Source organism: Poecilia reticulata, chromosome 8, assembly GCF_904066995.2.
Source record: "Poecilia reticulata chromosome 8, P_reticulata-male-v2, whole genome shotgun sequence".
NCBI classification, from domain to species: domain Eukaryota; kingdom Metazoa; phylum Chordata; class Actinopteri; order Cyprinodontiformes; family Poeciliidae; genus Poecilia; species Poecilia reticulata.
Window position 1 is genome coordinate 12,720,871 of NC_088837.1, and position 27,881 is coordinate 12,748,751.

At 39.8% G+C, this 27,881-nt stretch overlaps 2 protein-coding genes across 2 annotated transcripts; one reads left to right on the forward strand and one right to left on the reverse strand.

The window, feature by feature from the left end:
- Positions 1 to 2,913: 2,913 nt before the first annotated feature.
- LOC103469267 (voltage-dependent calcium channel gamma-4 subunit-like) lies at positions 2,914 to 23,037 on the reverse strand. The gene is made up of 4 exons (XM_008416840.3): positions 22,232 to 23,037; positions 9,130 to 9,213; positions 5,801 to 5,941; positions 2,914 to 5,411 (listed from the first exon to the last, which is right to left on the reverse strand). The coding sequence occupies exons 1-4, from the start codon at positions 22,440 to 22,442 to the stop codon at positions 4,885 to 4,887; spliced, it is 963 nt and encodes a 320-aa protein (XP_008415062.1). The 5' UTR covers positions 22,443 to 23,037; the 3' UTR covers positions 2,914 to 4,884.
- Positions 23,038 to 25,010: 1,973 nt separating this feature from the next.
- On the forward strand, positions 25,011 to 27,820 carry LOC103469266 (uncharacterized). Its single transcript, XM_008416839.3, has 2 exons — positions 25,011 to 25,421; positions 25,691 to 27,820. The coding sequence occupies exons 1-2, from the start codon at positions 25,230 to 25,232 to the stop codon at positions 27,401 to 27,403; spliced, it is 1,905 nt and encodes a 634-aa protein (XP_008415061.1). The 5' UTR covers positions 25,011 to 25,229; the 3' UTR covers positions 27,404 to 27,820.
- The last annotated feature ends 61 nt before the right edge of the window (positions 27,821 to 27,881 follow it).

Consider the following 27,881-nt stretch of genomic DNA (forward strand, 5'->3'; position numbering starts at 1 on the left):
TACTTATTTAGCAACCATGATTAGGAGTATCCAGTTAATTTACTTTGGATCAACATTATTAGCTTTTTCTTCTTTCTTTTGGTTTGTTATTTTGTATTGCACTTTGTATTGCCTTGTTGCTGAAAATGTGCTATATAAATAAAGCTACGTTTACCTTCTTTTTAAAGCATATTCATGTGTGCACAATTAGGAGATCTGTAAAGAAACAAAGCAGTTGGCTTGACATATCAGATTTGTCAGAAAACAACATAATGTGGGCAAAAAGAAAGTGCTTGGCGAAGAACATCAAAGAGTGTCAAAGTCTGAGAGATGGTGGCAAACCCCGTGTTTATTATCACAACCTGCCTGGTTGCATTTGCAGTAAAGGTGTCCCTCTTCCAATGACAGACTCCACTCATCTCTAGGTGTGTGTAATAATAATGTCTTTTGGCTTTTCCCATCTTCCTGGCTGACCCCCTGACCTGTTATTTGTTCACGGTCTCCTCTCTGGCTGCATAGAGACCAAACGCCTCACAGCTGTCTCTAAGCAACAGACGAAGGATGTGGACAACAGCAGTGACACGCCACCCACAGCGCAGTGTATCATACCCAAGGGATCACCTAGTGTCAGTCGACTGGTAGGAGAAAGACAGAACAACACCTGACAAGGAAGGAATATCTGAATCATCAACTGAACGTTTTCTTTTTTTTGTTTTTTTTTGTTTCAGATGTCTGCAACCACGGACGTGCTTCATTTTCTCTGCGGGAGTAAAGATGGATTTAAAGAGATATTATTTAATTGTGGCTGCCAGCTTCCCTGTCACGATCTTTATTCCACCATAAAACGCAACCTTAATTGGTGGCTAAATTTACCCAAAGCTGACTAGATTGCACAGCCTTCAGAGGGACCCAACTGCGTTCATTCGCTAATGACAGGCAACGTTGCTCCAGCTAAATTAGACCATCCGTGCCTCAAGGCCATTTCTATGAGGGTCGTGTCAGTCTCTGCGTGTAGAACAACAGGATCAGTTACAGTGCATCCTCACCTGCTTGTTCTGTGCATTTAAACGCTTCATCTGTCCATTTAAAAGAGGCTGAGGTGATGTGGGATGGTTGAATTGTGAGTTAATGAGCAGAGACCCAAAACAATTCAATTAGGTGGAGATTACAAGGGGATGATGTAGCTCCGTGATTGTGCTGCAATATTGGATGTTTATATCAGAGGATGATTTCCCAAGTTGGATTACCAGTTGTTGATGAAAATGAAATCTCACCAGTGTGGTTCCTCTCATTTTGTGGAGCGGTTTTATAATTTTGACATGAGGCACAACATAGTGATGTGCAAAGCTAGAACACAGCTTTCTTCCCTAGCATATTTGGTTATATCAATGTTTAAGATAAGTCTAACCGTACTGAGAAATTCAGGGAAAATCCTGAATAAACAACAAAACTGGATGAAAGATCGTTTTCATGAAATCCAAATTTAGAACATTGCTACTCAGCATTTGACCTGTTTAAAAAGCAAAACCGGTTTAAACAGAAAAGAGGCATAGAGCAAATTCAGCATTCCAGCTGTGAAGCATGAAGGTGGAAGTGTCATGGTGTGGGAATGCTTTGCTGTAAGCAGGGTCTGGCCACCTCACCATTAAAAAAAAAAAAAATCACAGTGAATTCTTCTTCGTTTCAGAGGACGCTTCCAACACGAGAAAAACTGAAATATCACAGGACATCTAACAGACTGGCTGAAATAGAAAAATGTGAACATCCTGGGTAAAAATTAGAATTTTGATCCCATTAAGATGAGGTGTTTCTCGGATTTACAATCCGAGAAACACCTCAAACATTTCCTAGCGTAAGGCAAACGTTCCTCAAACTGATGTTGGAAACTAGTCAATTTCGACAAGAAGTGTCTTACTCAAGTTATGTTAGCCCAAGGGAGAAGAGTGCAGTTCCTTTTTTCACTGCTAGAATTTTTTTTTCCTGTGAATATAATTAGTGAAATATGTGTAAAAGGGTTATTTAAAAAAAAATTCAAGTGAATCACTTTTTTTTTCCAGGTGTAAATAAAATATACAGTAAGATTAAAACTAAACACTGAAAGTGGCAGCTTCTCTGTTCAAAGAGGTCTGCCACAAACAATGCAAAGACTCCAGCCAGAGGGTTGCAGCTTGAATGGAGACGGCGGCGATTTAATCTTGAGCAGCAGAGAAGGGAAAGGTCAGCCACCGACATCTGACCAAAGCACAGCAATCAGAGGTGTTCAGTGACAAGACGAGCAACCCTGAGTTGATTAGTAACAGCTGCAACACGAAAACAGAAAAACGTTCATCAAGAGGTCGGGTTCATACATTTTTAATACCTTCAGTGTTTGATCAGGTGGTGAGAAGGTTTTCAAGCAGTCATGTACAATTCAACTCCTCCCACCTAAATTCCTGCAATCCTACTTCCCAGAGTTACTAATTTCTCCGTGCCTATTCCTGTCTCTACCTATTGATGTCTTGATTTGAAGAATTAACAGCTGATTTTTTTTTCTACCAGCCAATGAATTATCAGTTGTGGCTAATTTCTTTCATGTAAAGAATAACAAAATGTCAGAATGCCAGTTTACACACCAGCAGTAACATGATTCAAACTATCACTTAAATAACAACAATGATGGTGAAAAAGACATTGTGATTTGAAGCAGGAGGCAGTCATGTTTCCACTGGTCAGCAGCTGAGAAAGCAGCCAGTTGACCAAAGTTTATGTAGGAAACCAAATCTGTCTAGCTGCAAAAATAAAAAAAAAGGAAACTCTCTGGCGTAAACTCAATAAATGCACGGTTAAGATTAAATGGTGGAATCTGTTTTGGCCTGTATGAATTGCAATCACTGTTCACACTAAACGGCTCTGATTTTTTCATGAAGAAATCACCACCACAAAGTACAACAACAATGGCCCTGATTTTGTTTGTTTATTCAGGTACAGTATGCCGGGGGTAGTAATACATGAGTTAAAAAAATTTTTTTTCTTCTTTTTGTAAGAATATTGAAAGTGGGAAATACAGCAGATCATAAAAAGGCACTGAATTACCTTTACATAAGAGATTAGTTTGGTACTGAACATGGTGTATAATAGAACTCCTCAGTAAAAAGATGGTAGCCTCAGATTATTCACTTTTTTTATTCTGTGCAGCTCAACCGGTTCTTTACCTTCCCTCCTAATGATCCAAATTTTAAATGCTTAATAATGACAATAGAGAAGGTGCTTTATTATATAGTCAGTCATAAATTAGTGTAAGCACATACAGTAAAATACAGCTGCCGCTCATACATGGAATAGAAATATAGTTTCTTTTCCTAAACATACTCACTGTACTTCACCTTACAAAACGAAATACTTAATAGAATCACCGACTCATAACAGAAATACTAGTCTTAGCTGAATATAAAAAGGTAAGTTGAATCACATGATCATTTCCCGACTGGTCAGAGTTTGATTATTGAGACGATCTTTCATTAAATGATGCTTTGAATTCTCTTTTCACATAGGCATGTATTTTTTTTAATTGTTATTATTATACTTTTATGTACAGCTTTACATTACAAACATTGACTTTTTCAGACTGATATATAAAAGTGAAAGACCTACACTGATGGCTTTTTTTTTCTTTTTACATGTGCTCTTCATAGTATGAAGTATTGTCTCCACTAACACTTTTCTCTGGTCAACTGAGCGCAGCGTGCTCAGACAACACTCACAGTATTTACTAAAGAATTTCATGGCATTTTTACTTTTCTTCACTTATTGTTCTCAGGGTTTTGTCTTTGTCACTGGTCCGGCTTCTTGCAGACCTCAAAGGATTCAACCTGCCACAACTTTGCTGTATTTCCTGAGAGAACTAACACACAGAGCAGTCAGGAACCTGCAGCGCAGCACAGATCTCGTAGATGGGGATAAATCCTTGGGAGATACAGTTCCACACGGCTCCCTTGGCTTCTGTGCAGGATCTTTGTTTGGCAGTGGAGTGGCAAGCCTGCCAGACGTTCAAGCTTTGACAGACACACAAGAAATCTCTGCTTGGTTCTAATCGTTATCTCTTAAAAACTTGACGCCAAGGCTCTGTTTGGAGCCAAAAGACGTCCTGACTTTTTTTTGGTGTGTGTGTATGTGTGTGTGTGTGTGTTTGTTAAGCTCAGGCTCCTCTAGAGCTTTTTTGTCTTTCGTTTTAAGACACATTCCTCCTTTTGAGAAGGTAGGCTCTTATGCAAGTGCAACCGCTTGCATGAGTGTAAAAATTTTTGCTCCGTTTTCTGTCCAACTTTAGAGGGGTCAGGGATTAAAGAACAAACAATACAGAGATAAAATTAGCCTAAATACTAAACATTCAGTACATCACAGTTTAGTAAGGATATAATTTTGTAAAGACACCGACTCTCTTTCAAGGCTGTATTTAGAGCCTAACATGGAATACAACGAGAAACTAGAGATAACGCCACATACAAATGGAACAATGAAGAATATGTTTCGTTTAGCACCATGTTGTTAGAATAATACATCTGAATTACAAACCTCAAGGTTTCATTCTCAAGTTTAGCTAAAAGGTGTGGGAATAATTTTGTAAACATTGAACGTGTTAGCAGACTGCTCATATTTGAACAGTTTAAAAATAAAAAACTGAATTGGCTAAAGCACAGATCTTGGTAACTCTGTACTGCTTCAGTGAACTTCTAAAAGCAAGTGATTTTCTCCCCGTTTTGTTAATTGGCTCATCTGCTCTCCTTCTCACTGTCCTTCTCTCTACTTGTGGTCCTTTCAGAAAATTGAGAGACTCTTTTTTTTTTCACAGGGTGAGCTGCTCCAGTACATCAGACTGCTGATTTTACACCGTCGTTCAGGTCAACCTTGACCTTATGATCCTCGTACTCACACTGGCGTGGTTCTGCGATTTACTCCATCCTTTAAATCGTTTGGGAAACAGTTATGAACCTGCAGGAATTCAGCACTTCCCTCGTGCTCGGGGCTATATGTGTTCTCAGTTACGCTGTCCCTCGCTAGGGCATACATGGACAGCTCATCCAAGGGCCCGCTGGAAGATGTTGCCCCCTTCATGCCACCTACAGGCGAGTTCTCCCTAGAGGCCTCCGTAGAGTGCGAACTGGCGCGAGACGTCCTCCGGCGGTAGCGGAAGCTGGGTATCCTAGAGTATGGCGAAGAGGAGGACAGCGAGCGGATGAATTCGCGCCGCGCCTTCCAGCGGATCTCCTTGTTCTTCTCGATGTAGATGTTGATGACGAGGACGGCGACGGTTTCGGCCACGATGAAGGAGAGGGCGTCGAAGTAGAAGGACCAGCCATAGGAGTAGGTGTACTTCTTGTCGTCGTCCCGCTTGTCACCTGGATCCCCGGTGTTGCTCGAGATGTAGACAATGATACCGATGATATTGCTTAGGCCTGGTGAGAGGAAAGAAGGATAACTACTTCTTGCCATGAAAAACATCTGAACGTTTCTACCAGCAAAGATGAAACTTATTTATCATCCAGTAAATGCAGGATTTTCATCACTTCTGGTACTCCAAGTGACATTTATGATCATTGCACATGACTGAGAAGTGTGGCTGTCTTTAAGTACCGCATGAGTCTATTAGTGCCACATCACTATTAATGGAAGAAACTTTAATATTCCAGCCCACATGATTGAAGCTCGTTGAGAGCGAGGCTGGCAGTGTGTGTGCGTGTGTGTGTGTGTGTGTGTGTGTGTGTGTGTGTGTGTGTGTGTGTGTGTGTGTGTGTGTGTGTGTGTGTGTGTGTGTGTGTGTGTGTGTGTGTGTCTTTCTGCTTACCTGCGGCTACAAAAAGAATGCCTGCACTGAGGAGTACATTATTTGTCTTGTTGTACGCTCGCCCCACACCGACACACAACCCGCCAAGCATCAGCAGGGTGGTGCTGAGGATGGGGAACACACTGAAGGCCCGAACAACACCTGCAGAGAGGCAGAAGAGGTGGAAATCGCTCCAGGATAAATCCGAATTCAATTAAATCAATAGGTAGCATTTTAGCATCCATGAGACAGGTGGGACAATCTGCCAGCACAAATGTTGGCTGCAGTGTCCACAAATGAGGACAAGAGGCAAGACTCCAAGCTAACAGTTCACAAGCTCTTTCTATCCAGTCTGAAAGATCTCAAGCAGTTTTGAAAAGCAGAAAAGGCAAAATCTCTGCGTGTATAAATCTGGTGAAGGCATATGGAAAAATACCTGCAGACACTTTTGTTCATATAAAATACAGGAAAATAATTTTCCTCGGAATGAAATGTGAAAAGTAGAAATGACTATGAATTCTTGAGTATTTTTTCCTCTTTTGCTAAATACAGTATTATATGCAGCAGAACAGTTTTTGAAGATAAAGAAAAAAATAAAATCATTCTGTAACTTTAACAATCTCATCAATTCAATCCCACACTGTCTCACTCCCACTTCCAGAGAACTCCCATTATCATTTATTCTCTGAATCCTTGTTGTGACAAAGCTTGGCTAATCAGCTGTGGGTTGCAATAAGAGTACTCAATGACAATTACCACCAACAAAAAAATGAATCACCATTTTTCACGTACAAGGTTGGATGGGCTTTATTCAGCAGTGTAGCCTTTTATTGAGCCCTTCTTTCATTTAGTTTGGCTAATGGACATAACCTGGACTGAGACCAAAATCTGTTAAGTTCTCTTGTCTTTCTTTGTATTTAGTTAGGTACTGATTCTGCTTTCATTAAAAATAAGATCCTTTACAAACTGAGTATTTAATGCAATATGAATAATGTCTACTTGCGACAAACCCACCAATACAAAGCTATAAAATAAAATATTAGGACGCTGCTCTTCATATTTTAAAAATGCATAAGATAATGTGTTTGCAAGGGTTTTTTTTGTCTTCTTTACGTTCTTGATGGTTAGTTCTTGGTTTAGCTTTCTGTCAAATCTATAATCCAGCAAAGAGTCATGTCTGAGATTTCCATCCTCTGATTTTAAATAGCATAATTAGAGTTTGAGTGGCGGTTCTCTCTCAGACCAGCACTATCTTTTAATTAAACCACAAATAATATGCAATAATTAATAATTATAATAAACAACAGTAGAGTGTGCATCATTTGGAAACTGATTATAGCATTTTGTGACTGACACCGTGGTTATTTTAGCTATAAACTTAAAAAAATATATATCTTCATTCAAACCTGAATGTTCCTGACATCAATGTGAAATTTCTTTTAAATAAGTTTTTTTTTGTTCATTTGTTTGTCTTTTCGCAAAGAATTGACATCGAAAGTGATGAGATTCAACACTTTTCCCCACTCTGAACCAACTTTTTATTTAAAGGATTTGTTTGCTGACGGACCGTCTTTTAAAGTAACTAATTCAGTTACTAAACAAGAAGGCTGTCTTTGAACTTGGACAAAGAACCAGGCGAAAAGAGATCTTGATGTTAGACTTAACGGTTGAATATAAATTGTATTATAGTGTGTAAGCAAGACCTGCTGGTGCTGATTGAGACACAACCAAAAACAAACTCTGTTTTATGTTTCCTTCTACAGATTTACCTATTATTTTACTTCTTAGGAACAAAAAGGTGAAATAATTGAGTAATCTTCAAAAGTCTGTCTTGCTACAGAAAATGTTCTCGTATTTTTGGTTCCATGTGCTGCACTGGAGCTTTTTTTGGGAGGAGGGTGGATTTAATTGGAGATAATGACAACCACTAATTATATGCAAAAGACAATAGACAACATGTTATTTTGGAGGACTTGTTTCCACAGCTGCTGATTAGGGAGCCAGCTGAAAGACCTGACCGACTGAGGATGATGCCTGGCCTCAGAGACCGAGGCTGGGCAGCTTAGAGCTGACCTGCAGGTAACAGCTGGAGCACTGCAGCGTTTTCCCTGCCAATATTCTTCTCATGGATTAGAGAATGGATTATGTAACGCTCCTTGCAAACCCACAAGTAAAGGATTGCACTGTTTCGTTTTGTTTTCCAAAGCAAAAGTTCAGCTGGACATAAATTTGGCTGGATCGCCAGGGCTAAATCTCCAAGTAACAACAGGAGCAATAGGAAATGTCACCCATCTATTAGCAAGTACAGGAAGTGGTCACCACAATTGCATGTTACTGTGCAGTTATGTAGAGGAAACATGATGTGTCATGAAATTAATCAAAGATGATTGATACTAAAAATATTCTGTTATTTTTTTCTTCAGATGACCTCTGTGGAAGGCTTAGTGTCCTCTACTAAACATGCCCACAGTTTTATCACAGGAGTATTGCTACATTACATCCACCTTAGGAGTTCTGTGGATGGATGGCTGCCATTCAGGTGTAGAAATAAAGGTTGCTGCTGTCAACATCTGAAGGGGATTTTTTTTTTTAATGCTTGTTTCATTTTATAGTCTCCTGATCTGTAGAGGTTTGGAGACACATGAACTTTAAATTGGATTTATAGGCCAGCGCGCTGTTATTGTTCGAACCAAAGGAACAGCTTTCAAATAGCCTGCCACCAGTTTCGGTGTTGATGGCCAGCGGGTTCAAGGGTCTGTTTGAAAATTGAGGTGAGCAATGGAAGAAAGTAAACACAAAAATGTATATTATCTGCAACCTTTAGGTAATTCCTAAATATTATAATCTAATCACCTGTTGACAGAACCCATATGGAAGCACATGAATGTAAAAGTGAAATTTGAATGCTTAAACTTCTATATACACACCACATGTGTTTTTCAGAGGGAAAATGCTGACAGATGACTCTGTCATCTGTCACCATTTTACCTCAAAGGAAAAGTTTTCTTCTTTTTCAGAGGTAAACAATTATAAATAAGGCAATTGTTGCAATTCATTTTAATTTAAGTATTATTTTGGGGGCAATTTTACCATTGTTACTGCCTCACGTGGTTTAATATTTCCAAGCTGTCTTTGATTTTCTTTACCTTAGTTTCATTAAGATCAGAATGCCTCTTAATAAACATTCCAAAAAAACATGCCACATCCTTCTATATGAATTATTATCCACTTGCGGTCCGTCTCCAAAATCAAATACTAGAATAATACAGATATGTGGGTATAGTATTTGCCTTTAAAGGATGGACTGAGTCAATAACGCCTGATAAATAGGCCGAGTGGGCAACACTTACGCAGCAGATATTCAGAGCGGTCCGTGTCGTAGTCGTCGTCATCAGTAAGGTGGTTGATCCAGTAGCAGCTGCCTTGATTGATGCCTGCAGCACAAAAAAATCAGAATGAGTCCACATACCAGTGATTGGTATATTCTGGTACTGCTGAGAAGGATAAATGCTTATTTTGCATCTTCAGAAGGGAAACCAAAAAAATGTGGTCACCACTGGATTCAGAATTCATTGTATTTGGGTATCAATTAGTATTTGGATAAAATGTGCCCACTAGAGTTAGAAGTTCCTTACACACAAGCATGGAAGTATTTGTAGCAGATGCACAATGAAAATGGTCAACTATAAGTCTTTTCTCTTGCACAAGGACACACACACACACACACACACACACACACACACACACACACACACACACACACACACACACACACAAAAACAAAGAACAAGTTTGAGCTTTTTAAAATTCAATACGCCTGTGTATCCTACATTTTCTTGTGCATCTCTTTCTGCATTATATGTTGATACAAATGAAGCCCCTAAGTACCAAGGCCAGATAGAGATCTAAACTGGCGTCTGTGCGTGTGTGTGTGTGTGTGTGCGTGTGTAGGGGTGTGTATGTGTTTGGAAAAACAAGCATGTATGCTGGAATGTGCTACTTGAAAAACAACACCAGAGTCACTCTGTTGATTCTTCTGTGCAAGCCTGGTAATTGAACGCGATCAGTGACCCTTTTACCGCAACACTTTGAAGCCGCTCTGGATGTGCCTTTGTTGCACATCTGTGCTGTGTGCGTAAAACAAAGAGGAATTAAGGTTTGAAGATAATCCACCGCTGATATGCCGTAGGCTGTAGGCCATAGAAAATGAGCCAAATCGTATGTGTGAAAACGGGGGGTGTTACACGCTTACTAATGCTAACGTAGGATGCTCTTCCATATTTGCAAATCATTGATATACATAGAGCTTCTTTTTTTTTTTTTATCAGATAAGCCATAGAATCTCCTGTCTTCTTATCTTCTGTGTCTGTTTTGTTTTGAAACCCTTTCTCGGATAGTTTATCATTGCACATGTGTTAGAGGTAGGGTTAAACTTTTAGTCTCTGCACACATTTCAAGGTGTCACAAACATATGGGCTGCACTTATTTTACCACAAGGTGACCAGGACCGATTCATTTTAAATCATACAGTTTTAGAAATCAAAAACATTAAAACTATAAATTAGATGATGTCACCAAGCGGATTCTCAAGAACGTTTCAGGCTATTTCACACATTACTTATGTATTAGTGCAAACAATTGTTGTTTTTCGACTCTGTGGTGTAATTAAAGCCTATTAAATCTACCCATATAAAAACCCTGTCTTTTACGCTCATGTTCCCCTGCACTTAAATATATAAAGACACCATTGCCATTCAGGATGAGGGTTTATTCTATAGTGAATCAGCTGAGTTTCCAGAAAACTTTTCTTAGCTTATTCTTTGTATCTAACAAAGACTTTCCCAAATCAAAGAGCAATCCCCTTTTCATCTTTTGTACTTTACCTGAAACCGTGGATGAAAGCTGTCCTACCACATAAATGCCAGCCTTCATTTACTGCAGTTTCAACAGATACCTGTCAGCTCAATTTTACAGGTGTCTGAAGGTAAGCTGCAGAACTGTGATTGTCTGTGGCACGGCTTTTAAGGGCGCAATGGCTTTCATTAACTAGGTCTGCTGCCTAATAAGGGACATCAAATTAATTAGTGTCAAATCAGTCGGCGGAAATGTAGCACAAGTTTCTGTGTCTAGTCACTGGTGGAAAAAAGGGCTCTGTACTAATTTTAAACCACAATGTGAGACTTAAATAAAAAAAACAAACATCTTGCTCATGTGGAGAGCTAATAAAAACACAAACACCTGTCTTGTGCTGATAATTGCTGTGCAAACACCAAATCATGCCACAGGGTGTGTAGCAGAAATAGTTCATATGTGTCGCTTTGTCCTCTCAGCAGAATAAAACTTAAAAGTGATTTTACAAATTGTTAACAGCAGAGAAAACAAAATGTTACTATTAAGCCTGTTACTATGTTTATCATGCTTTTTTTTCCTGACCAGTTCCAACAACTGACTCCACCCACTCTTACGAGTTCAGCCAATCAGCACCAAGGAGTATGAACAATGCTCCTGGACTCCTGGTTTGACTCCATTACTTGCACCAGCCAAAAGCATGTGAAGTGGCATTGCACCTGGCAGAGCTCGATGTTCAATTCTGATTTTATCTGAAATCTGAATTTCTTGTATGATAGTTCACATTACTTTTAATCTTTTAAGTGGTGGGACAAGGATGTTGCAGAGACCCACTTCATTCAGAACTTGAGGATGTTGAGAGCAACTTTTGATATGTCAGCATCAGGACCACATTCAGAAATCTGATGTGGGCCAGATCTGACTTCTTCCAAACGTGTGGCTGACCTCCTTGAAAGCATATCATCATTTTATTCTTATACTAATAATATTACCCAGTCTGCTTATTTTCATCTTTATAGCATTAATTTTGAATGTCTCTCGTTGTCCGTGACCTCATTGCCTCTCCTACTGTCTACAGTAATTCTCTCTTCTTTGGTCCCCCTCATAAATCCCTCCATAATCCTCCACATCATTTAGATTTTAGTCACATGCATCACCATTAATACTGCTGGACTTTAACACATCACCCCAGTTCTACAGCCATTGCACTGGCTTTCAGATAAATTCATAGTGGAATTCAAAATCCTCCTGCAAACATATAAGGCCATCCACAGACTCACCCATCATTATTTTCCAGTTCTTCTGTACAATTCTACTTCCTCCTGCTCCCTCAGGGCGTCATCCTTCATCCACCTCATTGTGCTCTCTGCCTGCCTTGACACCAGGGGGAGCAGAGCTTTCAGCCGCTAAATTCCCTGACTTTGGATTTCACTCCCACTGGACATCTGAATCTCCTTCTGATCACATCTACATTCAAAACTCACCTGTTCAAAATAGTACACTCTACAATGTTCCATTTTATTCTGTGTAAATTTGTAATTCAATTGTTGTTCAGTGTATTCTTTTAGTATATTGTTGCTATTTATAGATTGGATTTTAAAAATCGCATTGCATTAATATTGGTAATGGCATGTCAGAGACAATCTGTGCATCTTTGATACACATTTTCTCTTTAAAGTGTAAGTTTATTGTGACTATGTGCTTGTGTGATGTCAGGAGAAGAACACAGTCACTCTCACAAGTGTAAACATCCATGATAAAATGTAAGGATTTTGTTATGCGAAAAAAAACTAAATAAAAAATAATAACCCCGTCGCAAAATTTTAAATATGTTTTTTAATACTTTGCACCTTCTGAATCGATATCAAACTACTTTTGCATACACCTGCCATGAGTTATAGAGAAGCTAATTAAACTTAAATACATTTCAACTGTCCTTGACTTTTCACATTTGTATCATTCAACTGAAGTCACAGTTTTCAAATATGTTACAAATGATCAAAATGATCTCATTGATCAAAGGTGTCAGTCAGAAGAAGGGTTAAAAAAAAAGCAAAGCATTGGAAAAAATATGAGACAAAAGGAAGTGGACAATAAAAATGAGTTGAATTTATTGATGAAAAGATGAAAATCAAACTGGTCAGGTAGTTCCTTCAGCTACACTAAAGGATCTGCAGGGATTTCCCACAAGAACTGGTTTGGTTCTTGTTCTGATAGAAATCGTCTTCCTATGTCCTGATTAATGACTCAGAGACAGAATTATTTTCTTCCAAAGAAAATATCTAGGAGCTCCCAAAATCTTGTAAGTTATACATGGTCTGATAAAATCACAAGTTGCGTAACATAAAGTGAGCATATAACGTCAAGTGTGCATGTGGAATGTCAACAAACTTCATGCAAAGAAGACTGAATATAGAAACTGAATCAAATGGTGCGTCTGACATTTTTTTGTGAACTGTGTATGATAAATCCCCAGAGATAGTATGTAGATGGGGAAAGGTTTTTGAAATTATTCATCATGTTCTTTAACAAAAGAGAATGGGAGGAAATGAAATAGCAAAAACACAGAAAACAAAACAACGAAAAATATTTATATGTATTGGAATCCACGGTAAATAGGGTTTCTGTGAGCATTCAAGCGACGCAAATTAGCAAGAGAGAGAGTGAGAGTGAGGGAGAATGCAATCACAATAAAAGCTATTGTGCAATCAGGGTCAAAGGGCAGCACAGGAAATGTTTATAAACTAAAGAGCAAATAAAAAGTCTGCATTGGGAAGGGAAAAGTGCGAGAGTAACAAACTGGAAATTAATTATGCACGCTTAATGTATCAAAAGAAATAATGGGTTCTCTGGCTCTGACTGGAGTTTAGGAGCCCCATACTGAGCATCTCCTTCTCTCCTCCATAGCAACCACTGTGAGTCTTTAATAAGCTCATTTACATAAATAGTCTCCAAGGATGCTTTTTGACATTTTCATTGTTACTGATACCCATTAAATAAGCGATAGCATTTCCACAAACATCACCTCTAAACAGAACTGTCAACACAAAATGTAGGAGACAACAAACAAGAATGTCCATTTGTAGGCACACGTGTGGATTTAATTGTACAATTGCTGTGGCAGTAATAGAGCAGCAGACCACAGGAGAAAAGCAAAGAGCTATTATTTTAAAAAAAATAAAGTTCAACCATTTGCAAACACATGCTTAAGGGAAAATTGTTATAACCATATTGATAGATGAGGGTGCTCAGACCTACCTCTATACATTTCTTTGTTTCTAATGACCTGCTTCAACATGTCTGGGGTCACAGCCAACAGTTTGGACCTGGGGTACATCTGTGCATCATGGTGTGAATACAGTGACCCACTCTCACACACACTTTAAATGCTTTGGTCCAATCAGTACTACCTACCTCTATAAAATAACCAGATGAGCAGCACTCCAAAATATTCAAATGTCAGGGCAAAGTAAACTAGACGCACAATCAGGCCCAAAAAGGAGACATCTGTGATAAACGAGCTTAATCAGTGACAAGCAGACAACAATAACAACATTCTATAAAATTTAAGCTCATATGATTACACAAAATCACAAAAGTCAAAGAAAATAGTTCAACACAAATTCCTCACTATGTCTTTTAGAGTTTGTCAGAGATCTGTAACCAGTTGATGAGAGCATGTAGCTGAAACATTTCCTGTTTTTGCCCTTTGAATATTTTTGGGGTGCTGGTTATTCATATTTTTTGTAGTTCTTAAGAACCAGGCACCCATTTCCTCTTTTGTTACATTGGAGTTGTGCTCACTACCTTCCTCCTCTTAAAACAATGCATGTATTCGAAGTTCTTAAGGAGACAGATATCATCAGGATCTAGCAGAATGCTTTAAAGGTTTCAGTCAACATCTGCCTTCCAATAATAGTCTTCAAGTCTTCAAGAAATATTCACTAACTTCTGTCTTCCTACAGCAGAACAGTTGTGTCTCTGTTTCAATTATGTTAGAGGGACAGATCTGAAAAACATTCCCTCAGTTTCCAGAACACATCAGCTTTGAGTGGACTTGGAAAACAAACAGTAGTCAGATCCACCAAGAGGTTAACTCAACAAGAAGTTACCAAACTTTTTATGCACAAAGGGAACCAAATATGCACACACACCAGAACAAAGAAGATAAGATTTTTCTCCATCGTATCTTCTATGTTCTGGCAGTGAAGAAGCTAGCTAGCATAGCATTAGCACACAGCTAAGTATCACACTGAGACATTTCCTGAGCTCCAGTTTTACATGTTACAACTGTGATTTATTTCAAGGTTTAAGATCTTCATGGTTATTTCATTAAGTGATGTTTGTTGCACTTAAGAAAAAGGGTCTCGTATGTAAGAACATATGTAAGACACACAGGACAATGGATCTTGGGGTAAAGGACGACAACTGAATGTCTCCTGTGGTGTCGTCTCTGTCCTTGAGGGAGAGGTTAACTTGATTGATGAATCAGGTAGAGGAACAATGGTTAGCATGCAACGCATGCAGGACAATATGGTTTGAGAATTCGTTTAGGAAATCTATTGTTTTCTATCAAGACGTTCATTGCAACTTTAAGACTTGTATAAAGAATGTTACTTTGTGTTCAACAGTGTTCATTATATTTAGCATAACTGATGTTATCTTTGTTGCTTTACTGTTGTAACTCTAGTGAATATCCAAAGGCACATACATAAGAGCATGTGTGCATACTCTTATGGCTGAGAGACATTATTGCAAGGGCTGAAAAGCATTTGAAAGGTGATACTACAAAGACATTTTCTGGCTCACTCTAATCAACCGCCTGGATCTAATGTGTAATTAGGGTTTTAATCATTCTGTCGTGATTTAAAGTTAGAAAAATAAAAGAAGAATTCAGATTGTACTCACTTTAGGTTATGCTTTAAAAACAGCCTGTTCTATATATGAAGTGCACTGCAAAAGAATTCACACCCTTTCAATATTTTCACATTTTGTGACAATGCAACCACGTCCTTTTTGCGCCAGTAATTAGGTTGGAAGAAATGTAAATTAACCATGCACTTATTGAATTGTATTTAACTGCAGAGAACTTGTCGACAGAATTTGATCCAAGAATGAATGAAAGATGGTAAAAACTACATGTCTTGATCGGATTTTATTTCATTTATTTAAATTTTCTATTACATTTTAAATTGACAGCTCCACAAAATAGAAATTATGACTTGCTAGAGACAAACAAAATTCAAAATATAGTTTCTCCTACAAATAAAGTATCCTGTTAATAACAGGAGATCCACAGGGTAGATATCCTCACAAATAATTGCAATGGGCCTAATAGAAGTTTTGAGCAAATAGTTTGTAATTAATCCCACACACAGTCCAGAAGGACAGCTCTGCTCCTGTGAAAATCTGAACTCTGTCATCGCTTTCTAAAAAAGTTTCCCACCTAAGAAGGCAAATGTTTGTTATTTTTATATGGCATTTTCTTTGTCAATCACTGTAATTTTCAAGTAAAGAGATAAAGAAAAACAGTTTATCAAATATAGCTTGCAATAAACATATTGCCTCAAATTGTTTTCTGCTAGATACTATTGTTACAGAAATAATTGATTATTTTGAAGCATTGCAAAACCACATTAATATAATATTTGCGTGCACTTTGTGAGACGTGTTGTGGGATTTTCGCATATCCTTTAGGCTTATGGTAGATTGTTTATAGGACTTTTCTCCTCGTTGCTTTCTTTCAACAGCAGCTGATAAATAGATGTCTTGTCCTCACCTGCTGTGGATCTGTGCAGTTCCTTCTACAAAATTGCCAAGAACAAATTGACTCCTCTAAGTAATGCTCAAGGTAGATGACTGGTTGACTATAGGGTTTCTTGGAGTCCTGTAATGGCATTAAGCTCGATGCTTTGACTTCCTCATTTCAACACTTCAGTGGCTTTGCAGCTAGATTAATGACCAAACCAATCAAAATTGACATTTATATTTTGCATTACTAGAAGCCTTTATTCAGTGATGAACATGTATTACTTCTACACGGCTTAATAACAAACCCAGCAGAGTTTCAGCTGCGGTTCTACTTTAATCCCTATTACCCCTGGACCTCCAGCAGAGATGAGAGCACTCAAAGCTTTACAATAAGTTAAATGATTAAGTATTTGCCAAGCTAAAGGGCTTAATGTCCAAAGCAGGCATGTTCCCACAACTTTCAATGATTCACCAACACATAAATTAATTTGTTGTGGAAGCGGGGAAAACCGGGCCAGCAAACAAACTTCTCCAATATTTTTTTTTTCTTCTCTCTGTCATTCAGTCCAAGTGAGGATGAGAGAAAAGCAATTTTGGCAAAGACATCAGTGATTCAGCGTTGATATGACTGACAGTTGGTTAATTAAATTGTCACCAGGCTGCAATTTCTTCAAACACAGCTTGAGTTCGACTGTGCATGTGTATCCAAGTTGTTGGGAGAAAACTGAGATTTTACGCCACATGTAAGCTGTTGTGAGTCCTATTATGCACAGTCAGTTAAAAATGCACACAAGCAATTGATTCTCGGTGTTATCTATACTTATGAGAAAATTACTTGGAGCCGTGTAAATATTTCTATGTATGTCAGGATTTTCCTACTTAATTGGATGTTCTACGTTGTCATTTCTAGCTGCCTTTATTTTGTTTAATTCTTGTTTTTTAGGGATTTTGCACTTGTTTGAAATGTTTTGGATGATTTACATTTATCCTGATTGAATAGCAAAGATTGCTCTGGGTTTCAAATAATCTTAAAAATCAAAAATCTTAACTTTGCTGTGCTGATATTTGCATCTGTATCATATATTTGCGATGGGTGGCAATAAAAAACCCAAATTTAATTTAGCTAGTGCATGGCAAACACAATAAATTACACAGAAGAAAAATTGACTGCTTTGACTCAGTTTTTCCTCCTTCAAAACATAAAAAAAACTAGCAAAACCACTCTGATTTAGGCAGACATAAGGTCATCCTCAGTTTTTTGTTTGTGTCTCACAAGGAGGAAAACAGGGTGAAAGATCCGCCCCAACTGTGTTAACAAATAACCAACGAAATGATCTAGTTTTTCTTGGGTTCACTAATTAATACTGCACTTCCTAAGGTCCAAATGTCAAAATCACAAGCAACTTTAGTTAAGACATTTATATTGCACATTTACAGTATAATTTCTGAAAAGACAGTATTTTTTGGTTTCAAATAGAAAGCAATGTAGGGCTGAGTTATAGAAGTGTCAATTTGGTTTATGCAAAAGATTGACCAATCCAGCAACAGTTTAGCTCACCTAGTGACATCATAGCTTCAGTTAATCCACAGCATTGGAGTTAAATGAAGGGACATGTGTGACATCATTGAAAAATAAAAATCTGTAACCTCCAAATCTCTGTTTAAAAGCAGGTTGAAAAATGTAACTGATGTATTTATACATGCTTACATGCAACGTATCAAATGCAAAGCTTTGTTTTCAGGATATTCCATCACTGTAACTCTACTTTTCACTTTAACATGATCACAGTATGTGGCTGTAGTGTGGACTGAGCAACGGCATTAAAAAAAGCAGCTTTATGAAGGACAGAAAAAGAAAGAATTTTTTGAATAAATAAATAACTGAAACTTAGTCTTTTGAAATCTAGTCATTTCCTCTCTTAAAGTGTTGACTGTGGTATACATTTTAAAATATTCACCGCGGTCACAGTGACAACATTTTAACTTAATCCGTAAAACAGAAAACAATAAGTTGTATTTACTTAACTTTGGTTCAATATATACATACATACATACATATATATATATATATATATATATATATATATATATATATATATATATATATATATATATATATATATATATATATATATATATATTTATGTTAAGTAATAACATAAAAATGTACCAAAGTCTCACTTTGCATGTTGAAAGGCCTAATAATTAAAAGTTTGCTTAACATTTATTTGAAAGACAAATTTTGAAAAGCATTTTCATTTTCTCTTCTAGCTCCAGTGGCTTCAGAAAGCTGGAAACACAAAAGAAAGTGACGAAGCAGGAAATGATTATTAGAATGTAGAAGTTGAACCTTTGTGGAGATGAAGAAAGAAGAAGCACATCAGAGGATGTGAGGATGAAGAGACCAAGGTGGAAGTTAACGCCTGCTGGCTAATTAGACACACACACACACACACACACACACATTGCTTTTTGATAGCTACACTTTAATTACAGATACGTGGAACATAGTGAAACAGCAAAGTGACCTTCAACCTCCTCCTGCCACCGACACCGACACCGTCCAATATAACTGAGCGCCTTCTCTAAAAGACTCACATATCCACCAAAAGACCCCCGAGAAAAACAGCTGCTTCATGGCTCATAGCAATCCACCGCCAGCTGAGGCATTTGTTTTAAATACGATGCAGCTAATTAGATAGTCAAATTGGTTCATTCATATTTTTACACTGGGTGAAGTTTCTGGGTGCCAGCCTCACAGTATTAAATCTGTGAACTGCATTTGAATGGAGTGCTGACCTCATACTCGAGAAACCCTGTTTTTCTGATTTAATTTGAAAAAGAAGCGAGGTATGTGAGCATGGTGCCCTGTAAGCGCAGCTATTTGTTTATTGGAAAGGAATAAAGGCTGAGTGGTGCTGAACAGCTGCTGCGTGTCTTCTAACAATGCGTTGTCACCGAGAGACGTGTTGATGTCTTAGAGTGTTCTGTAAAACAGGCCAATGTTTCACCCGGTAGCTGTGAAACCCTCAATAACTGTGTTTGTCATTATGACTGCAGAGTTGTGTTTGGTGGTGGTGGTGGTGGTCGTAGCGGTGGTGGCGGAGTCTTCATCGCTTGTCTTTTCCTCTACACTTATGAGTCTCCATGACAACTGAGCCACTTTGCAGCAGCTCGTAGTTTTTGGCAAAAGACACAGAAGCGAAACTATCTTATCACAATACACCAGGATGTTCGTCGCATCCGTCCACCTTCGCTACAGGACAGGCCCGGCAGAGTTTCATGTCTTGACAATGACTGTGTGTGTCTCTCTCTCTGTGTGTGGGCTGGGATGAAACAGGGGGAAAAGTGAAACTTGGAAATAACGAAGGGAAAAAAAGCCACTGCTCCAACACTAAGAGACTTTCCACTGGCAGCACAATAGTATTCAGTACTAAATAAAAATACACTACTTGGAGCAAATACCAAAACATATCATATTACTTTGATTGATAGCATATTCCATATTTTATGGCCCTGCCCTGCTCCTCAGTTTTAATTACCCAGTGCGGGGGGGGGGCGTCCTCAGGAGCTTGGTGTATCCGAGCTCCTGAGTGTATCCAGGGCAAATGGACCTGGAATACACCCGCCCCCATCTCGATTGGATTAGTCATTCAGACAGTTCTTTACAACAAAATTACAACCATCTAGCTTGGTTGCTTTATTCATCTGGCCCACGATTACGGGCAGGATGGATATGGTCGTTCATTTGACGATGTCTCTGTGTTGTTGAGGAATCCCTTTAACTCTCTTGGACTGGGGCAGCAAGGAGATTGCTCTGGGTGTCACTTAACTTGATTCTGTCAAGCAAAGTGGTTTGAGACCACCTAGGTCTTGTTCACAGATGGTGAGTGAATTTCATATCGTACTCTGTGGAAATCTAGGGGGTACATATGGGTGTTACCAGGTGGTTGCTGCCCTGGTTGTGATGCTATGGCCTTATTAGAAACAAGGATCTGTGTTTGGTTAGATGATTTCCTTGTGTGGAAGTTCTGGGTGTGTAGGGAGGGTAACATTAACCTTTTTGGGATCTGGTCAGTCTTGACCCATTTCTGTGGTCTGTGCTGTCTGTTGGGTCAGGACCTGCCCCTCATTGCTGTGGGTTTTGTTTGCATCCAAGACCATGTTTTGGTTTTACATATGTGCTTCCATTCCCAACACCAATTGACTCTACCCACAGTTTAATTACAGACAACTTTTATCCAAATTTATGTGCAAGCTTACATGCAAACAGATGCAGACACATCATTTCTTGTGGGGCTGTTGGTACAGTAAATGCATTTAGTTATTTCGATCTTGTTTGTTATAATGTATATCTCATATCATCATCATCATTAGTTTTTTAAATTAGATTATGAAATGTAAGTATTGTTATGTCTCTTTCCCTCGTTTGTTTTCTTTCTTTCTGTCCTTCCTTAATCTCTTTATATTCATCCTGATTGTCCTGCATGTTTCCTAAAGGATTCCAATATGTCATGCCATTAGTTCAATAAACTATGCAACGAGGAGGAAATCTCGTTTTCCCTTTATTTGTACAGCAATCCTACCTATGATACTGCAATGCAACCACATCCGCCAATACTGCTTATCTAATGTCAGCAAAATGCAAAAGAAAAGAAAGAAAAATTCACAATTACAAATATTCTATAAAGAATGGATGTATTTAAATGTTACTGCCGAATGGTGCGCCTTTGTCTGGAGCATATGTTGTGTTTAGGACTGACTCCACCTCCTGTGCATACTTCACTGATCTAGCCTGCGTTTATGAGCAAGCAGTATTTTGTTGTGAAATGCAGCTGCCTTGAAAAAGCAATATTTAAACTAACAACTTCCTTCAAAATATAACATTTATAACAAAAATTATATGAAGTTCATATACCTTCATTTTAAGGGAGTAGTCATAAGAATCGAAAACGGAGTAAAAAAAAAAATCCCGCTTTTTTCCTGCCTGTTTACTTAATACAATTTCTACGAATTTCTGCCTCATGACAGACGTCTGTGTCGCGAACAAATCCATCCAGTCAAAGCGATTCTCTCATTGATGGCTGAGGCAAGAAGTCAAGGGGTGGTTGGAAGAAAGATTGGTCAATGAGCGTCTGTCTGCCTCTGGAGAAAGACGTCACTGCCAGCGCACCTCCGGAACACCAATCCGTTATATTTCCCCCAGAAAAGGGAAGCGAAAACCTAAGAGAATTAAGTGTTTATCGGATGTTCCATCTCAATTTTTTATTTTATTTTTTATTTTTTTTAAATAAATCTATTAGTTTTTGCTCTTTTTGCTCGGACATGACGTGAACTCAGAGTCATCTATTTTTAAGTCACCGGGCATGTTTCCATAGAGATTTCATAGATGTTGCCAAGCAACGCAGCATTGAATACAATAAAGACATGAATGAAAGTAGACTAATAGCGCGCACATTTCCTGGCAGCGAAAGTGAATGGACTCAGACGCGCCGGCTTGGCACGGCATTCTTTCGCAAGGATTTATGTGTGGGATTTATGCGGTGTAACAGTTGGCGCACAGGTTTACACTCAGTCTTGTTGAGCTTAAAATGCCCAATCTTCCCCCTCTGCATCTCTGACATCTTGTATAAATCCCTCAAAAGTTTTTTGGGTTTTTTTCCCAGTTATAAGGTTGTTCAGCTGTGGAGTTATCAGAGCCATTTGACGTGCGTAAAAGGAGCGCGTCCTTTGTGCGCACCGGGAAAGAAAAAAAAGCAACCCTGAAACGAAAACTATTTCTTATATGACAGAAAAAAAATCCTGTTGATTGGAGAAAAAGTGCAGATGTATTAAAGTTTGAGGGGAGCTTACCTTCAATACAACAGATTCTCCACAGTCCTGAGTGGGTGAGATCGCCTTTCTTAGTTTTGATCTCGTCTGTGGTGGCGTTGGTGCCATTACAGATGTATGCCCGTGAATAGAGCCAGTAGTCCGTGCCAATAGCGATGGTCATCAGGCTGAAGGCGGCGAAAGCCCCTGCCGTGGCCAGGAGCGTTTGAATCCCGCGGTCGCACAAACCCATGGCGCTTCATACTAGTCCGCACACACCCTGGTCCAGCAGCATGCACGCACCGGGGCGCGTCAGGGCGAGGGTCTTCTGGTCATACTTGTGTTGAAAAGTGAAAGAGACCACAGACTGATGAAGCCACTGTTCGTAATGCTCAGCTGGCGTTCAGCTTGCGGAAAGGACACTGGTGGTGTCCACTAGTGAAGCCCCATTTGAAGCACAGAGGAGAGATTGACAGCAACATCAAAACACTTCCAACCTCATCAGCATTTGATTAGATTGTTTTCTTCTCCTCATTCATGGTGTTAGAGCACTTTTTTTTTTCCTGCTCCAACACAGACTGCGTCTCTGTTAAAAACCCATCTGAACGAGCGCGACGTCAAAAGACTCTTTAGCGAGACCCCACCCTCATCAAATCTAACCAATGAAGGAGACGAGCGTTTAAATGAGTAACATGAGAATATCTCATATAAATTTGCTGTCACAGCCTGTGCCCAATTAAAAATGTTGCAGATTCTATGAGGAAATGTAAATATCCAAACAAAGCCAGCGGCATGTGAGACGTCTCCACGCTCCACAATGAACTCACATGTCATGAATATTACCAAACTCGGAGTTACCGCTGTCACAGGGGAGGAGAGAATGACATCCTGTGACACAACGATCCCCGTGGTGCGCAACAGCCCAACAACCGAACAGATTGTTCAAACCAATTAGATGTTCAGCCGGTGTTCCTGTACTGAACAGGAATCATCAGGGTTCACCGGGTTCATTCGGGAAGGAAAAGTTGAAGGCTACAAATATTCCGTCAGTATTCATACACAATAAACCTCTCGACATTTTGTCAAATTAGAATCAGAAACCTCCAATCTATTGTATCGTGGGATTTAAATCACAAACTGATTCCTGTTTTCTTTCTAATCTAGAGAAAATGCACATCTAGAAACTGATATTGTTTCCCATTCTTCTCTTCCTATTACCTCTACCTGAGTCAGATTGGATGGATCTTTAGATGTTGATTTACATCTAGACTGGGTCATTCCTGCACATGCAAATACTTTAATCTGAACCACTCAGTTACTGGTCTAAGAATTTCTATATTTTGCAGCTTCTAACAGATTATCTGGAGGGTTTTCCTGTTGATCAACAACACTATCAATGCTGAAGAAAATATCCACAGCATGATGCTGCCTCCACCATGTTTCACCATGTAGTGGGTACAGACTGGTCGGTATAGTGTTGACAATATTTTGTCAACACTATACAAATATAGTGTTGACAAAATAGTCACAAATATTTCAAGCCTTTACATCTGTAGATTATCCCACTTTAGAGATGATGAAGACAAAGAATTCAGTGTCTCTGACGATTAGAATATTGTCATAAAGTTGAATATACTAATGGTGTCACATCGTATCAGCTACTTAACTTAAAACACCTGCCAAGATTTCCTGAGCCTCTATGGTCTCTCAGTGCAACAAAGTCATGGGAAAGACTGCTGACTTAACACATGTCAAGCAAAATCTATTCAGTGGTTTGAAGAATCTTCACAAGGAGTGGACTGACTCACAGACGAATGCTGATTCTGGGACAACGTCACAATTGTCTTACCTGGGAGGAGGAGAGAAGAAACTGAACTGCATGCTCAGTAGATCAAATTTCTTATTTCAGATGTGATTAAAGTTTGTATTACATTTGGAAATCGGTGTCACAGAGTTCAGATGAAGAGTGAAGAAGCACAGAATCCACACTGCTTGAAGTCCAGCGTGAAGTTTTTACAGTCAGTGATGATTTGTGTTCCATGTCGTGTTCTGGTGTTGGTCCTCCACCATGTGTACTTTGATATGCAAAGTACACATCTGCCTAAATATCTGAGAGCAGCTTCTGTGGCCATGGTTTTACTCCACTTGGTTGGCCAGCAAAGTGGCCTGACTATGAGGTATTGTTAAAAGGAAGAAGACACCAGACTCAACAATACAAATGAGCTAAATGCAGCAGTCAAAGCAACATTGTTACATCTCAGCAGTGACACAGGCAGATATTCCACATCTCACCATATTGATGAAACAATTGAAGTAAAAGAAGGACCAACCAGGCACTGGAAATGAGCAGATTATTCAGAAGATATTTTTCTTTAAAATCAATTTTTTATTGATCTTAAAATTCAGATTTTCAGACACTGAATTGCATTTTTGCATATAGTACCCCAAAAGTTTAAGCAGAAACACACTGCATGAAGTTAACTAAAGTTAGACTAACTAAGATAAGAACACATAGGATTTAGTTTCAAATGTTGCACAATATGTAGTTACAAACATGACATGTGTTTTTAGAACAAAATTTAAAACAAATTAAAAAAAAATTCTCCAATTACCGAACTTACCTCAAACATCTATTTATTATAGATTATGTATTGTTTGTTCAAACGCTGTATTATTTTACCTTCCACCACCTAATGGTGGCACCAGGTAGCTCCAAAAGAAAATGGGGGGGGAGAAAAAAGGTGCACCTCAAAATAACAGATATTGACTATGACGTCACAACTACGGGTCCGTTTCTTTGAGGCGCATGCGCATTGAACCCACTTCAGCATTGTGCTGAAGCGCTCGCGAACAGGAAGATGACGTAGGCGTCCTCTCCTTCACCACTTGCTGAGCAACATGGAAACAAAGGCCTGCCCCTTTCTTCACGAGGATTTCTTCACAGCCAGCGTTACTTTACGTGTAATCAAGATTACTAAATCGGATTACGATACTTTTTGTGTGTTTTAGCTCGTCTTTAGCGGCAGACATTGCGTCTGAAATGGATGTGGAGCAGGGTGATGTCTGCGGGGAGACTAAATCGGCCATTAACACTTGGCGTTATCGCCACCATTTCACGTACAAGGCTGATCAGGGGAAAAATATCATCGTCCAATGTAATCTGTGCCTGCCGAGGGTCAATCTGCTGTCCACGTCGAAAACCTCCACGTCAAACCTAAAGAAGCATTTAGACGTAAGTTAGAGAAACGCAGCGTGAATGTGAAGATCTCCAGCTCAGTTTGCGTTCAGGTTTGAAAACCGAGTAAATGAATGAACAGCTAATGAATAACGTTACACATGGTCCAATCATGGCGCTGCAGACTCCTCCAAGAAAAGAATGAGCTGCTTGTTCGATAGTTTTGTCGTTTTTTTTTGTATTGCACAAGTTTCTAAAGTTGCATGAAGTTGTATTACATCCGCCCTGAAACGCGTCTTTGTTTTTTTTGTGTGTTTTTTTTTCAGAGAACACATCTGGGCTGTGAAGCCAGGCCTGATGCAAAGAGAGGGAGAAAGAAGGAGGAGTACAACGGTGAGGAAAGCAGACACTGCCAGCTGAAAAAACTCAAAGCAGAGATCATCTCGAAATGCCTGACCCAGTCCAAGATCGATGATCTCATCTTCAGCTTCATTGTTGAGGATTGTCAGTCTTTCTACGTGCTGGAGCAGCCTGGTTTCCAGAGGCTGATCACAGGTTTGACGGAGGGGCTAAAGGTCATGGACAGGGTGACCCTGTTTACCAAAGTGGACCAAGGCCTCACCAGAATGCGAGAGGAGCTGCTGGTCAAGCTCAGCAGCATCCAATACATCTGCACCACAGCAGACATCTGGACGGCCAACGACAGGAGCTTCTTTGGCATTACGTGCCACTGGATCGATCCGGAGTCACTGGAGAGAAAGTCTGCCGCTCTGGGGTTCCCGCGGCTGCAGGACACGATCTCATACGACTCGATTGCTGGGCGGATACACGACACCCATGTGGCGTACAACATTGAAAATAAGGTCCAGACCACGGTCACCGACAACGCCAGCCCTTTTGCCAGTGTCTTCAGAGAGTTCGTGGCGGACAGTCAGGAAAGGGATGACGACTTTGGGTTCTTCGAGAATGTGAGAACCATACTGGAGGGCGAGCGAGAGCAGGACATGCTCTTGTTCCTGCCCCCGGTGCAGCGATGCGCGTCTCACGCCCTGGAGCAGATCATCGCTGAGGACTTTTGGCAGGCCATCTCGGAGGGGCCCATGTGTCAGCTTCACTACAGCTCCATGACCAAGGTGTTCTCCATATGGAACAAGTGCCACCATCTCCAGATCGGAATGGAAGTGGCAGAGGAGATTAGAAAGATGCCGCTGGTCGTCCCAGCCGTTATCCGCTGGAACGTGGAGTACTGTGCCGTGCAGAAGATCATCTCTCTGAGTGAGCGGGAGCTGACGGAGCTCTGTGCCCGTCTGGAGGTCACCCGCCTGCAGCCGGAGGAAATGGCCTTCCTCAAGGAATACGTGACTGTGTTCCACCCTCTCGCATTTGCACTCGAACTCTTCCAAGCGGAGCAGAAGTGCTACCTCGGTCTCGTCATCCCAACCATCCTGAGCTTGAAGAACAAGCTAAACGAGCAGAAGGACGCAGCCAGCTACTTTGGCGACGTCATCAACAGCATTGCCGTGGCGATCGACGTTCGATTCCAGGAGTTTTTCTCCAACAACGAGGCAAAGATCGCCACGGCAACGACCCCGCAATTCCGCCTGTGGTGGATGGCGGCCTCCGAGAGGGAGGAGATGTGCTCCCTGCTGGCCACCGAGGCTTCCCAGATGGAGCCCAGCGACGTGCCCGAGGCCAACACCAGCCGCAACCTGTCCACGATAAAATCCGAGGACGACTTCTTCAGCTACGGGTCGGCGAAGACCTCCACTCAGAACCAGCAGCGAGGGGTGACGGAGGAGATCCGCAAGTACGTCGAGGGAACGGGGAAGAGCCTCGAGTGTCTGCAGGATTTCCCCAGAGTGAAGCAGCTTTTTCTCAAATACAACACCACCCTGCCTTCGACGGCCCCCGTCCAGCGCCTCTTCAGCCAGAAGGGCAACCTCATGACCTCACAGAGAAACTTTCTAACAGACGACTACTTCGAACGTATTCAGCTTTTAAGATACAACAGCAGCGTGTGTCCTTTGTTAACAGAATGACTTTTTTTGTTTGTTTTTTTGTCCTAACCTTTCAACTTGTGTGGAATCAAACCATAATGTGCTAAATCATGACTGAAAATAACAAATTGTCTCATTTCAGGCTCTTTAGCCTTAATGTGTTTTTTGCATTTTCCTCCTCTTTCTGTTTTTTATTAGTGAAGCATCCTTCTGCTCCTCCATAATGGCCTAATGAAAAGAAAATATCTGATTGACAATCATTACCACTGACATTCAGAAAGAATGAGCTGACAAAAAGCATCTTCGTATTGTGCTGTTTTTATGATTTTAGAAAAGCCCAAGAAGCTAAACTGAAAGGATTTTGTCTTTTGGTTGGGCTATTTTTTCTACAGCTGTTAAGTACGAATGCATCTTGTTCTGTGTGTTTTATATCGTATATAAAAAGGCAAACAAAACGTTCGTATGTGTCTGCTTTTTTTTGTCCCATTTGAACTAACAAGAAGACAATTAGCAACGAAGC